General features: G+C 41.7%; 1 protein-coding gene across 5 annotated transcripts in view; it reads right to left on the bottom strand.

Moving 5' to 3' along the window:
* AP2B1 (adaptor related protein complex 2 subunit beta 1) overlaps positions 1–15,490 on the bottom strand; it is a 120,306-nt gene that overhangs the window by 66,034 nt on the left and 38,782 nt on the right. For all 5 annotated transcript variants that reach the window (XM_084748727.1, XM_084748725.1, XM_084748724.1 and 2 more), the window contains exons 6-13: positions 15,198–15,388; positions 12,543–12,764; positions 11,483–11,603; positions 11,267–11,362; positions 8,846–8,961; positions 6,358–6,523; positions 5,032–5,130; positions 941–1,200 (exon numbers count right to left, since the gene is read on the bottom strand). In XM_084748727.1, the coding sequence (XP_084604853.1) occupies positions 941–1,200; positions 5,032–5,130; positions 6,358–6,523; positions 8,846–8,961; positions 11,267–11,362; positions 11,483–11,603; positions 12,543–12,764; positions 15,198–15,388 (1,271 nt within the window). The remainder of the gene's footprint in view (positions 1–940; positions 1,201–5,031; positions 5,131–6,357; positions 6,524–8,845; positions 8,962–11,266; positions 11,363–11,482; positions 11,604–12,542; positions 12,765–15,197; positions 15,389–15,490) is intronic.

Here is a 15,490-nt window from a genome sequence, read left to right as displayed (position 1 = left end):
GTATCTAATAATAACATTTACTGTGTGTATGTGGGCATGTGCCAATCCATGGAGGACAGAGGACAGCCTGAGGTATTGTTCCTTAGGTGCCCTGTTGTTGTTGTTATTGTGATGGTGATGATGATGATGATGATGATGATGATGATGATGATGATGATGGGGCTGGTTTTTGGTTTTTCAAGACAGGGTCTCTCTGTGTAGCCTTGGCTGTCATGGGCTAGCTTTGTAGACCAGGCTGGCCTTGAACTCACAGAGATCCATCTGCCTCTGCTTCCCTGAGTGCTGGGATTACAGGTGTGTGCCACCGTGTCCAGCTTGTTTACTATTTTTAAAGACATTTTTCTTTTCATTTATATATCTGTCTGTGTTTAAGTGTGTGCTGCATGTGTTCCTTATCCAAGGAGACCAGATGCTGATCTCCTTGTGGCTGTGAGCCACTCAGTGTGGTACTGGCAACTGAGATCTGGTCTCAGGAAGAGCACCAAGTGCACTGACCCCCTGCGCCATCTCTCCAGCTCATGTTGCTTGGCTCTGGGGATAGCACCTACTGAGACTGCAGCCTGTTGATTACTTTGGCTAGCCAGTGAGCCCAGGAACTTTCTTGTCTCTACATTTCCATTGCTCGACTCCAAGCACTCGCTACCATGCTAGCTTTTTTCACATGGGTTGTAGAGATCAGATTCATTTTATCAATGGTGCTATCTCCTCAGCCCCAGTAGCTAATCCATTACCAGAGACTTAAGCATCTTTCACACTTTATCAATTCAGAAGGGGTTCGCCACAGTTCTCTATAGTTCTGGTGTACTCCTAGACTGGAAGGCACAGAAAGAAACGCTGCAGAGCAGCAAGACTGCAGAGTGCACATCAAACCAGGTATGGAGCAGGAGACGAACAAACTGCCTGAACAGCAACTTTCTTCTCACCGAAGCCACCTGCTTACCTCCCGTGGTGAATCGGCAAGTGTTTGCGATGAATCCCATGACTCCCTTCCACAAAAGCATTTGGAGGCTTGTGGTACACAGAGGCCAAAGAACCAATGTGGCAGATGAGCTCATCCAGCAGGGTAGGCTCAATGAGATCCGTCTCCTCAGAGATCAGTGGCTTCTCAGACAACACTACTTCTTTGGCCGTCACAGGGTCAGTTGAAAGGAGGCGCCAATAAATATAACCCCGATCTCGAAGGTCAGGATTATCAGAATCCTAAAGAAAAGCAAAGGCCAGGTGACTTAGGTGGATTTGTTCTCCACAGAGACACCAATGTGCCAGACTCACTGTCAAGGTACTGTTGTAGTGATTTATGTAAGTGAGTATTAAAACAGTATTTTACTAGGACTTAATGACAGTCTATAGTTATTAGTTTTGTAACTTAAACACATATTGAGATGGGCTAATGCCTAGATTCAAATTGAGAAGAAAAAAAAAAAAAACAAACAACCACTCTAGTCCAGCAATAGTTAAATGGCCTTGGGAAGTAAAACTAGTATCTTAAAGTATTATATTGAGATATGGTGAGATAGCTCAGTGGGTAAAGCCACTTGCTACTAAGCCTTGTGACCTGAGTTCAACCTCTACAACTGATATGGTAGGAGAAGAGAGAACTAAGTCCCTAAGTTGTCAACTGCCTTCTACAAGCACACTATGACACACACACACACACACACACACACACACACACACACACACATACACACAGTGTCAGCCTTTTAAGAAATGATTTATTATTTTATTTGTACCAGTGTTCTGCCTACAGAATGTAAGTGCACTCTGTACATGCAGTACTCACAGAGGACAGGGGAGGGGTGGGAGCCCCTGAACTAGAGTTACAGTGGCTGTAGGCAGCTATGCTGTGCTAGACATGAGCTCAGGCCCTGCAAAAGCAGTACGAACTCCCAACCACTGAGTCATCTCTCTAGCTCGCATGTGTCCAAAAATGCTACATAACCCAGATGTAGAGGCACATGCCTCTATTTCCAGTACTCAGGATGCTGAGGCAGGACTGCATGAATCTGAGGGCAGCCTGGGGTATATGCACTGAGTACTGGGCCAGTTAGGGCTACATAGCAAGACACCATTTCTAGATTAACTAATTAATAAAAATTAATGAATATGGCCAGAAATATGAGCAGGAATTTTCTTAACACACATTATACCTAACATGTTTTCCTAATATAGTCCTTACATTATTTTTTTAAACTTACGACTATGTGTCTACTTGCCTATATGTACTAAGCATGTGCAGAGCCTGTGGAGACCAGATGGTTGTATTAGATTCCCTGGAACTGGAGTTACAGACATTGTGAGTCACCATGCAGATGCTGGGAATTGAACCCTTTGTAAGAGCAGCAGCTGCTCTTAACCACTGAGCCACCTCCCCAGGACCAAAACTTCCTTCTTCATTCAAATACTTATATGCATCTCCTATAGAGACATTGGCTAAGTCACAGTAATAAAAAGAGACTATATACAATGCCTGACTAAAGACTCATAAAAGTACTATTAACTAAAACAACAACAACAAAAGCCCCAAATGGCTCAACAACAGATCATTAAAAGGACATATAAATGTATGTACTTTCAAAAGGAATAACACTTGAATTTAGTGCTCTTTTTGTTGTAGTTTTAAAATACTTTTATGCATGCTCATGGCTTAGTAGTTATAATCAGCTGAGCATAGTGGCACATATCTTTAATCCCAGCACCCGGGAGGCAGAGACAGGCAGATTTTACTGAGTTCAAGGCCACCCTAGTCTACATACTGAGACCCTGTCCTGGAAAGAAAAATAAAAACACACAAAAAGCACACAAGTAATAATCAGGCTGCACCAAGATTTATAAGACTATGAAATTACAAAAACAAAACAAAACTCTTACAATTATCCAATCCCCTCCTGATCTCAGCTCTCCATTCCCAATAACCCTGACTAGCAGGCTGTATGTGTCTGTCTTGAGGCACAAACACACTTTCATGTTATACACACTGCTCCATAAGCTACTTTCATACACATATGTCCAGATAATAAAAATTAAAATAAGATTTAAAAATATTTCCAGGAGCACTTATAAATGAATCTTTAAGTAAAAAAAATCTTTAGCAATGGGAAAAGGATAGCCAGAATTAGGCAAGATAATACTGAAGGGATTGAATTTTTGGTAATATACCATTAGAAAGAGAAGAAACAGAAAAAAGGTTAATATTTTAATCAGATTCCGTGTGTAGATACACAACTTAACTGACAATTTTGCTTAAGCCAGTCTGTTCTCAAATTCAACTCAGGGTATTATACATCCAATGGACTGGTAATCATCATATTAGTTACACTATAAATAACAAATTATTATGATTTTTATGGATCTGAAGGGTAACCTGATTTTCAGTGCTGAAAACTGAATGTAGGGCTTTGTGTATCTTAGGCAAGTACTATATGACTGGGCTATATCCCCAGCACTTTAACAAATGTTTAAAAATGTATTTTGAGACAAGGTCTCACTTTCCCTGGTAGACCTTAAGCTTATCTTCTGACTCAGCCTCCTCAGTAGTTGGGATGCCAGGCCTGTGCCATCAGGTCTGGCTGTGACCTGATATGTAAGGTCGATGGCCACATTCCCAAATTAGAATACCTTATGTGGTGGTTGGGGTAAACTGTTAACTTGCAGAACACATAATTCCCTGGGAGATGGGCCTCTGGGCCTCTGGGGAGGGAGGTGTGGTATCTCCATCATGATAACTGATATACACAAAAGACCCATTTTAATAGTGGGTGGGGATCCTGGTCACATAGACACAGAGAGGGAACTGAGCAGCACGCATGTATGCTTAGTGCTTTGTTCCCAATGCAAATACAGTGTGACCAGCTCTCCTATGCTCCTCTCCCTGTGACTTCTGGCCATGCTGGGCTAGAATATAAACTGTGAGCCAGAATAAACCCTTTCTCCTTAAAGTTGCTAGTCAGAGTTATCAGTGACAGGGGAAAAAAAAAAGCAGCATATAATTCAATTATCAAAACATTTAAGGAAACAGCATAAGCACTTTAAGGCGACCTCTATGAGAAAGGCACCTCTCTGAAAGGCAGATCACGTATACAGCATCTCACATGAAAGCTGAAGTCATCCACAAGATATCAAACTCAGGGTTATTTTCACATATGTAGGTTTACATCCATGTATATGTAGATATACAATCTAAATCAAGTTTCCAAAATTATCAGGAAAGCTGCAATCAGCCAACCTAAGTTTTTTTATTTTAAATTTTATTTTATGTGTATATTTGTGTGCCTGAGTATGTGCATATTTCCACATGTGTGCAGGAGCCTGCATACATCAGAAGAAGTGGATGCTCCCATGGAACTGGGGTTACAGCTGGTTGTGAACCATGATGTGGGTTCTCTGTGAAAACAACAAATGCTCTTAACTGCTGAGCCACCTTTCCAGTCTCAGACAGCTGAGCTAAAAGCTGCATTAGCCAGATATAATTTAGCAGAATTTGTTAAGAGGCATCATAAAACCTGCCCCAAATGAATTTTCTTGGAAAGTATCCTGGCTAGTTTTATTTCAACTTGACACAAGCTAGAGTCAGCTGAAAGAAGCTCAATTGAGAAAATACCTCTACTAGATCAGACTGTAGGCAAGCCTGAAGCCCATTTTCCTAATTAGTGAGTGGTGGGGGAGGGCCCAGCCCACTATGGAAGGGGTCAACCTTGGGCCAGTGGTCCGGGTTCTATATGAACACAGGCTGAGCAAGCCACAAGGAGCAAGCCTGTAAGCAGCACTCCTCCATAGCCTCCGCAGCAGCTCCTGCCTCCAGGTTCCCACTGGGTTGAGTTCCTGCCTTGGCTTCCCAAAACAGACTGTGATTATGAGCATGTGAGTCAATAAAGCCTCCCCCGTTCCCCCTCCACCCCACCCCCCACAAGTTGCTCCTCATTGTTGAATTCACCACAGTGACAACAGCCTTGAATAAGACAAGAAGCATCATTGGTCCTCACCATCTGAGGCAGCACAAGTCAACCCTCTGGATGCTTTCAGCCGTCTTACCTGTGTGGCCAAGCTCAAGACCTGTTGGACCAGCTCCTGTGTTTCTGATGGCTTCTTGAGAAATAGCTTCACTATGGCAGTAAGCAGAGTGAGCTGCACCTAAAAAACAAAATTCAACATCATCTCTAACTCACATTTCCTCAGCTATGAATCATTGATGCTGGCTAAGGGTTGAAAGGTTAAAGCTCAGTCAAAGATTGTCTCTGAAGGAAGCAATCAACTGACCACTCACTAGCCTCTTATTTTCCAGATGCATTTTTAGTATCAAAAGGGCCTGTTTCTGGGCCAGATTTTTGACTGTTCTTTTTAATAAAAAATGTGTTGTTGTTGTTGTTGCTGTTGTTTTTGTTGTTGTTATCATTGTCATTATTGTGGTTTTGCATGATGTGTGTGAGGACATGTTTCAGGATGCACATGTTGAGGTCATGGACAACTCTGAGGCGTCAGTTTTCTCCTTCCACCTTAACACCAACTTTAGGGATCAAACTGAGGTTCCCAGGCTTGCACAGCAATCACCTTTGCCCTCTGAGGCAGCCCTCAGTTGTATTTTTTAAAGTACATACATAAAGTACAAAAAGTAGCTCTTGATCAAATCATGTATTATTTATTTTGGCCAAAGCTTACAAGGTTGAAGAACTTATGAGATCACTTGTCATACTGGGGTAAGAGCCAAAACAGAATTATGTCAGATTAGAGCCAATTAGAGGGAGCCTGCTGTTCCACTATTAATATTAAGCCTATTAAAATTACTATAATGAATTACATACACAAACTTCTATTTGCTATGAGCACAAATGCCAGAGAGAAAGGGCTTAATAATCTGTCTGTTTCTCTGGGCCTCTGACTCTAATTTTAGTAGGAGAAAGGGACAGATGGGAGAAATCTAATCATCTGCAGAGCATCTTTTCAAATCTCGCCGTGCTGTACTGTAATGAGCACCAGCAAATGCCGAGGACAATATGTAATCATCCTTAAATGACAGAAAATAGAAACTCGATCGCTGCTCTCCACCACTGCAGGACGCTCACTTCTGGAGCTGCACCCGCAGCAGCTAAGGAGTGACTCTATGTAGGTGCCTCTCACTCACTGGGGGCTGAGGCTCACCAACCTGTGTTTCAACAGCCCTCAAACTGTCCACCACCCATGAGAGTCTATGAAACACTGCTCTAAGCACGGCAGCCTCTCTTACTCTAGAAACAGTGCCAATTGAAAGGATCTTCCCCTTTGAGAAAAAGAAACCATGACATATAAAAGCACACACCCAACATTTTACCGTCTCGGTTACCGTCCTGAAGAGATCAGAACACAGCACAGGAGAGAACTTACCTGGGTGCTTTCATCATGAAAACCCTCCAGGAAGCTCTCCAGTAACTCGTCTGCGTTATCGATTCGCTCAGCATATTCTCCTACAATCCAAATCATAGCTGCTCGCGCATCGGGCTCATCCAGGGAGTCCAAGTTCTCACAGAGGGTGGCAATAATGCTTTCATACCTATTACAGCAAATGGACAGCGGTCATTAAGGCCAGAACTCAGAACATACTCAACAGTGGAAGCTAAAGCACAAACCGTACACAAAGGACTCTAAGCCACAATGGTTTTTAGTCCACAGAATGTAGTAAGTCAGAAATCTATGGCTTAAAGTTTTCTTCAAATGTGCTTTAAAAATATATTTTTTTTAGATTTAGTTTACTATTTTATAATTTTGTGTATGTAAGTGTTTAGGTCATATGTATGTGTGTGCACCATATGCAGGCCTGGTATCTGCCGAGGTCAAAGAAGGCATTGGATTCCTTAGGAGTGGAGTGACAGATGACTGTGAGTCACAATTCTTTAGTTTGTTTTTGTTTGTTTGTTTGTTTGTTTGTTTTTGAGACAGGGTCTCTTTAAATAGCTCTGGCTGTCCTATAATTCATTCTGTAGACCAGGCTGGCCTTGAACTCACAAAGACCTGCCTGCCTCTGCCTCCTGAGTGCTGGTACAAAAGGCATGCAGTACCATGACTAGCTCAGTTATGTTTTGATAACTAAGCTTTAAAGGTTTACAAGGGCTCATGAAATAGACTTTATTTTTTTAATATTTATTTATTTTATGTATGTGAGTACACTGTCTTCATGCACACCAGAAGAGGGCACCAGATCATATTATAGATGGTGGCAAGTTACCATGTGGCTGCTGGGAATTGAACTCAGGACCTCTGGAAGAGCAGCAAGTGCTCTTAACTGCTGAGCCGTCCCTCCAGTCCCAAGACAGAAAAATCCTACAATATTGTGTCTAAAATCAATTTTTATAACTATAATAAAGAATTTGCCTAGTATGCATTTTGATCTCATGAAAACATTAGAAATCTTTCTTTTTAAAAAGATGGAGTTAGAAAACAATAGGAAACCATAACTCTATCTCCTATTGCACTTCTATTCTATTTTTGTGCACCAGTGTGTGCGTGTGTGCAAGTGTGAGACTGGGTGTGTGTGGGCCAGACTTTAACCTTCCTAGAACAAGGTAGCTCACAGATGCAGCTGGTCCAGCCAGCTTGCCCCATATACGCTGGCTCCCGGCACTTTCTTAATATGGGTGACAGGATTAGAACTCTGGTCCTTATGCTTATGCACAAGTGCTTTATCTGAACCATCTCCCCAGGTCCCACTTACTTTTTATAAAAGACATCTTTATGTTCTTTCTAATGCATTACACTAATGCCCTGCTTTCAGTAAGAAATTCAATAATTTCTTTTTAGTCTTATAGATCTATGGCCCTCTCATGTTCCCCAGGTTGAATCTATGTCCTTTACTAACATAATTTGGAAATGTGTTTTATTACTGAAGACTGAATCTAGGATTTAGCACATGCTAGGCAAACTCTTTTCCACTGAGCTGTGTCCCAGCCTTTTGTTTTCTTCTTGCTTTGAAACAGAATCTTGCTAGGCTACAGAGGCTGGCGTGGCTTCCTGACTAGCTGAGATTATAGGCCTATGCCACCAGATCCAGCTGGCTAATGTAAACATTAGACTGAGACAGAACAAATTAATGAGGGTAACTAGGTCAAGTATCCACCCTATTCCTACTTATTAAACCAGGCTTTTGACTGTTTTCTTAAATTAAAACCGTCATAGCCCCTTATTTACTCAAGTTTTAAACACTTCTCTATTGATGATATTTTTTTTTAAACTATAACAAAACAGTTTAGAAACCTGATCCTCCACTTCAGTAAAAGGTGGCAGTCCTCTTTCTAAAAATAACACCTTTACTTATTTATGGGTAATTTATTGCAATAAGTTGTCTGTTTCCTACAAGGAAGCAGGTTCCATGCAAAGTAAGGAGCATGGCTGCTAGCGCCCTGCTTTTGCAGAAGATGGTGTGGAGTCATCAACCATGCTAAGACCCTTCTGAGGGGATGAAGTACACAGTCACCTGTCTGGCATAAAGTGAGTGTGTCCAGACACTGGGAACATATAGGTTTCCTGTTTAATGGTAACTTTGACAACAAACAATCTTATATGTTTGAGTTAGTCTATGCCAACAGGCAATTTATAGTCAAGCAAAACTTCATTCCTAGAAAAATAATACACCAGCTGGGTATGGTGGCTCATGCCTGCAAGCCCAGCACATGGGGCCAACTTGAAACCCGTCCCTATCTCTAAACGAAAAGTTTCGGTCCCTGTTAGCTACCCACTTAGGTATCTCTGACTTTTAACCAAGTATCTGTATAACCTGTTATACTAAGAATAATACTTCTTACCTGGTCAATTTCAAAGTGCCTTACTTAAACATTTCCCAAATGATTTGAGAAAGAAGGTTACAAGAATTGTGACATACTTGTTGGGGTATTTGCGGAAGATGTCCCTGATGACAACAATTGCCTCTTGGACCACATAATTTACTTTGGTCTGGATTAGATCAAGCAATGTGCTTACACAGCGTTCTGCTGATTGCTAGGGAGAGAGACATCAAAACAAAGTCAATCCAGTAACACTATCTCAACACAAAAAAGAAAAAAGAAAAAAAGGAAACATACAAGTATGTTGCCTAAATTAGACTGGCACTGAATTTGCTATAAATTATCTGGTGTATATCAACATTAACAACTCTAGAAATATACCAGATTTTATTTATTAGAAAACATACTGAAAGCGGGCATGGTGGTGCACACCTGTAATCCCAGCACTCAGGAGGCAGAGGCAGGTGGATCACTGTGAGTTCGAGGCCAGCCTGGTCTACAAAGCGAGTCCAGGACAGCCAAGGATACACAGAGAAACCTTGTCTTGAAAAACTAAAAAAGAAGAAAGGAAAGAAAACCTACTGACAATGTTTTGGATTTGGTATTGTGTTTTGCTAAGAGAGAACCTAGGCCCTCATACAAGTTAGTGAAAGCTCTACCACTGAGCTATTTATCTCTCTATCTCCCAGATAATTAAGTTATATGAGTAAACATTAACATGGATAACTAGAAGAATAGAAATAAGGAAAAAATCTCCTAAAAGGAATCATTAAATTTTGTTTGGACTTACAAAATATTTTACAAATATAAGAGTCATAGCTTTCATTTCCTTTTCAGTTATCTATAGCTCAAAATATCCTAGACTAAGTTTAGTCTATTAATATTTTATTAATTGAATATGTAATAAATCTGATAAAATAGATGTCTTCTATGATAGTTTTTTGTTTTTTGTATTGTTTTGTTTCAAGATAGGGTTTCTCTGTGTAGTCTTGGTTATCCTGGACTCGCGCTTAGTAGACCAGGCTGGCCTCAAACTCACAGTGATCCACCTGCCTCTGCCTCCTGAGTGCTGGGATTAAATACATGTGCCACCACACCTGGTTGATAGATTTTTTTTGTTTTGTTTTGTTTTTGTTTTTTGTTTTTATTTTTCAAGACAGGGTTTCTCTGTGTATCCTTAGCGTGGTTGTCCTGGACTCGCTTTATAGACCAGGTTGGCCTCAAATTCACAGCAATCCACCTGCCTCTGCCTCCCGAGTGCTGGGATTAAAGGCATGCACCACAACACCCAACACAGATTTTTATTTTAAGGACAGGAATATGAGAAAACTCCCCAATATCAAAGGACACGTCTACCATTTATCCCTCTGAACTACTACAGGCACTAAATCATGTGCCTCTGGTGAGGATTCAAAAAGAAGCACACAGCATCACCTAAAGCCTTTGAAGATCACCAAGCCTCCAGATTTAATCATCCAAAGGTAAGAAGTATGAGATAAGCAGAACCACTAAGATACAAGTCCAATCCAGTGTCTGGGAAAGTCTCTAATTCTACTAAGCAATCTATAAGTGGTGTTAGGGCCAGAGAGATGGATCACTAGCTAAGGGCACTGGGCACCAGGCCTGATGACCTGAGTTGGATCCCCAGGACCCTCATGGTAGAGAGAGAGAACCAACTCCTGTAAGCTGTCTTCTGATCTCAACACATGTAACCTTGGTACATGCTGCCTCCTCAAACAATAAATATATACATGTAAAAAACAAATAGGTAGCATAAAAACAAATTAAAGCCAAAAGAAAATATAACACCTAAGGACATATATTAACCAAAAGCAATGTGTGGAAAAGAAAACAAAATAAAAGCTAGGTATGGTGCCTTGTGCCTGGAACCCTACATTTGGGAGGCTGAGGCAAAGGGAATGTGAATTTGGGGCTACACAGTAATACCCTGTCTCGAAAAGTAAAACCAACAAGCACCCCAAAACGCTTGGGGGAGGAATTAAAAAAGATAAACCTCTGTAACTAACAAATCAATAAATAACAAAATATTTATAGATCTGGAAGTATCCAAAGAAAAACCAAAGTAGAAGAGTTGAACGTCATACTTCTGGGGAAGTGGCTGAGGGAGAGGGGGAAAGAACCAGCGACAGTGGGGACAGTGGCATTTTGTTACAAATTTTTTAATCTGGGCCTGAGGTGGCTCAGAGGTCAAGAGCAATGACTGCTCTTCCAGAGGAGTTGGGTTAGAGTCCCAGGACCCACATAGTGGCTCATGACCCATCGTCGGTAATGCTAGCTCCAGGGGGTGTGAAACCTTCTTCTGGCTTACACAGGTACTTGGCACACACATGGTACACAGATAAAAAGCAGACAAAACACCCATACACATTAAATTAATTTTTGAAAAATTATTTAGCTCATTAAGCATATGCTTTATTATTTTGATAAACTTCAATGTCTACATTCAGTGAACACACAGAATCCCATACCGTGTGATCCCAGCACCTCTGGAGCCTTACCTCCACTTTGATGGCACACCGTCCAATGGCCCTCACAGCTTTGCGAACAAAGTCCACATCAACCTCAGTGGCATATTCCTTCAGCTCTGCCAGAACCTGTCAAGTACCCAAGAAATGGATAACGTTTAAAGAGTCTCCAATAGTGATTTCATGGCTTCTGAAGTCCAGATCTTAAGCTCTAAGCCGGCGTGAATGTGAAACAGCTTGAGGTCTGACCTGAGCAATGTTGGCTTGGGATGCAAGACGAATCATGATGTCCAGCTTCTCCAGCTTAACATAGATAGGGTCGTTGTATTTCACAAAGAAGACTTTGATCTCCTGCTTCAGGATTTCAGGCCTGTGATACATGGAAACACAAAAGAGGAAGACAATGGGCTCCACTTACTGGCATATCCTGCCCAGCCTGTATTCAAATCAAGTATCCTTCTGCCTGCCCCTTCACAAATGTCCTGTATAAGCGTCTATTGTGCCTCCCTCCAACCCCCATATAGTAGTCCTGTCACTATGTAACATCTCACTGCCACTCAGTCACGCTGGGCGTCAAGGTCAGTGCGTTAGCACGTTCTAGGCAAGCATTCTATCATGAAGCTACACTCCCAGCCCAGCTACCTCATCAACTCCCCTTGACATCTCATTTGTAGCCTTTAAAACATGAGGGTATGTGTTACCCGGGGGAACTGCTACAGAAGAACAATCCAGCCCTTCCTACAACTTCCCGTGGGTAGCACATCCAAAAGAATGACTTAAGAAAGGAACCTGGTGGGGCTGGAGAGATGGCTCAGTGGTTAATAACGCCACCTGCTCTTCTAGAGGTCCTGAGTTCAATTCCCAGCAACCACATGGTGGCTCGCAACCATCTATAATGTGCAGATAAAGCACTCATATACAATAAATAAATAAATCTTTAAAAAAAAAAAAAAGAGGAAAGAAAGGAACCTGGCTGAGAGCGGTGCTGCACACCCTTAAATCTCAGCACTTGGGAGGTAGAAGCAGGTGGATCTCTGTGAGTTGGAAGTGAGCCTCATCTACAGAGTGAGAGCCTAGTTTTAAAAAATAAACAATAACAACAAAACACCCTGAACTGCAACACCAGTTCAATTACTACAGAAGAAAGGATAATAACTCTAAGTCGCTACCCCTGGGCAAGCTGTGCTACCACATAACACTTTACTACCACACAGTAAAGGACAAACGAGCACCAGTCTACGGACATTTATATGAAGTTTAATTTCAAGATCTCAAACATTTTAAAATCACCAAATCGCTATTGTCCCACCTTTTCTGGACAATTAGGTTGATGTTCCTCAGGGCGACATACTGCACTTCTGGCTCCCCAGACAGCAGAGTGACAAGTGGAGGCGCTAACTTCTTTAGCAGCATATTGTAGTAGTCAGAGTCCTTGGGTAACAATTCTAGAAATTTCATTAGGACTTTCACCGCTGAGAGCACCACTGCAGAGTTGGCGTGGGATAGCCGAGGTGTTACTCGCTCACAGATGCTGGGGGCAGAAAGGGAAATTAGTACCTTGGATTGAGGTACCTTTGCTCAGTTCATTTCATAACGTAAAGCTTCAGTGTTCCGTGACCCAAGTATCAAGAAGTCAAAGAATCAGTTAGAAAGGTCAAAGCTCCATGCTCAGGTCAAAATGGGATCCAACACCACAGAAGCCTCATGCCCAGTGAACTACAGGCAGAGCGGGAACATCAGGGAACTCTAGAAGCCAGCAACAGGGAAGTCAAACCGGAAGGAAACCAGCAATCCCCCCGACACTTGCACTCACACCAGTTACCTTCGTGCGTTTAGTCCTCTGTCTCCCCACATAATGTTAGGGCTCCCTGCCTCACAGCTCACCTCTACTCAACCTATAGGAAGTCAAATCAAGCATCCTAAAGATCCATAGTGAGAGGTGGCAACCACCTGGGACTTAAAGAGGAAATGGGTTGGCAGGAAAAACTAGACAAATTTCAGAGTAGTAAGAAAGACTCAGAAACAGATGTGGAGTTTGTTTTATTTGGGTTTGGTTTTTAAGATAAGAATATTATTACAATGTTCTCCCAAGTTCTTCTTCCAGCCCCTCTACCTACGCTTAGAATCTTGATATTCATACACACAGTGTTCTCCGAAGCCACCCTAACCTTGCTAGCTCTTGGGCAGCATCCCAAGTGACTGTTAGGGATACACAACAAGGGGCTGCTTACTCTTCTCTTCCAATGACCACACGGCTGAATCTTGACCTAGGCCTTGGAAAAAAACTCCACTCTCTTTCACATACCCTCTTGATTACTCTTTTTAAAAAGCATAATTTCAAAAAAGTAAAATAAAATGCTCTGGGTGTGATATACAAAGCTTTAATTCTAGCTCTTGGGGAGCAGCAGCAGATGGACCTCAGAGTTAGAGGTCATGGTCTACGTGGTAGGTTAGAAGCCATGGTCTACACGGTGGGTTAAAGGCCACCGTCTACTTGGTGGGTTTGAGGCCACGGCCTAAAAACAGATTAAAAACAAAACAAGCAAACAAAAAAAAACAACTGAGGCAGAAGGACCTCAAGTTTGCAGCCAGCTCAGGCTACATGGCATAGACCCTGAACTCAAACAAAAATAAGGGGGTGCAGGGCATTCTCTATAAAGTCTCTTACTCTAAAATATTTGCCATTTCTTAGATCCTGACATTATCCCTGTTAGCAGTCATGAAATATGACCTATTGTATGTTTTGCTGAATATCCATATTGCATATACTCCTACCTCATTCCTCGGAATGAATGATGCATGAGGAACACAATTTTTGCCTGTTCACTGTGGAATCCTCACAGTCTAGAACTGAGCCTAGGACATAGACTGGGCTTAACTGCGGCTGGAGAGATGGCTCAGTGGTTAAGAGCGCCACCTCCTCTTCTAAAGGTCCTGAGTTCAGTTCCCAGCAACCACATGGTGGCTCACACCCATCTATAATGTGATCCGATGCCCTCCTCTGATGTGCAGGAGTACATGCAGGCAGAGCACTATATACTTAATAAATAAATCTTTTTAAAAAAGAAATATTTTCCAAATTAATTATTAATTCAGTGAATTAATGAGTGTAATATCAATGACCAACGAAAAATAAAAGTCTTGGTAAAGTTTTTTGCAGAATATAATTGTACTTTCACTGATGGACAGAAACTACCAGCAGTATTAGTTAAGTCCAGAGGGAATTATTCTCAGACAAGTGAAGAAAACTTACATTCTAGTAGCTTGGAAATCAGCTTCTGCCACACAAGGAAGGTTCTTATCTACCATAATTAAAATATGTCAACTTTAATGAAGAGGCAGCAATTCTTCAAAAGTATTTTGCCTAGTATAGTGTTTTTATATACAACATGCTCATTTTAAAAATTGGTTTTAACTCCAACTTTGTAAACTGAAATGTACTTATGCATTTACATGTTGATGACACTCAGTAATAAAGTTGTGACGTTCAAAGAAAAATTTCTAACACGTAAGTGGTAAAGGACTGAGCAAAACCATCAAGACATGTTCTCAAAAGCTCCAAATGTAGTCTCACACGACTTCTATATACTGCTAACTTTAATATACTTATCCTAGTACTAAATTATATTATTTGGCTCATAACTAGTATAAAGAATCTAACAGAATAGACAGCGTGTCATTACAAGAACAGACACTCACAACTCCTGTTTACCAAACAGCCAGGAATTGGCAGATGGGTGACAATATGAGGGAGGTTTTATAGAAATACACATAGAAACAACTAAATCATTTTTGGTGTGGTTTAGCACCTACAGTGTTCCTAAATCCAGTGAGAAAATATGCTAGGGATGGCAATGTTCCCTAAGTCCTCTGCCCTCCTCAATCTGACCTCACCCTAAGAGCAGACATTCGATAGTACTCAGTCAGGCAAGACCATCAGCTCATGTCCAGGTAGACGACTGACCTCTGAGCTTCCCGGTCATCTTTAGGGTTGTAATTCGACAGGCAGTCCAGGATGAAAATCTGGCCCCATTCCGTGCACTCATTCAGGGCTGTGAGCAGCTTGTTGATATTCTGAGGGTTCAGATCAAGTAAGTTGCTGTTTGGGTGAGACTCACTGATCTCAGACAGCGCTGCCACAGCATTGGCCACCACCTGGCAAAGAAACAGATAATGACTGGGATATAATCAGAAAACCAAAACTCTGACACACAAACAACCTTGGCAGCATCACTTCACACATTTCTAGTCACTCCT

This window comes from Acomys minous (assembly GCF_964271855.1).
Source record: "Acomys minous genome assembly, chromosome: 12".
Classification (NCBI taxonomy): Eukaryota; Metazoa; Chordata; class Mammalia; order Rodentia; family Muridae; genus Acomys; species Acomys minous.
This window is presented reverse-complemented; position numbering and strand designations above follow the sequence as displayed.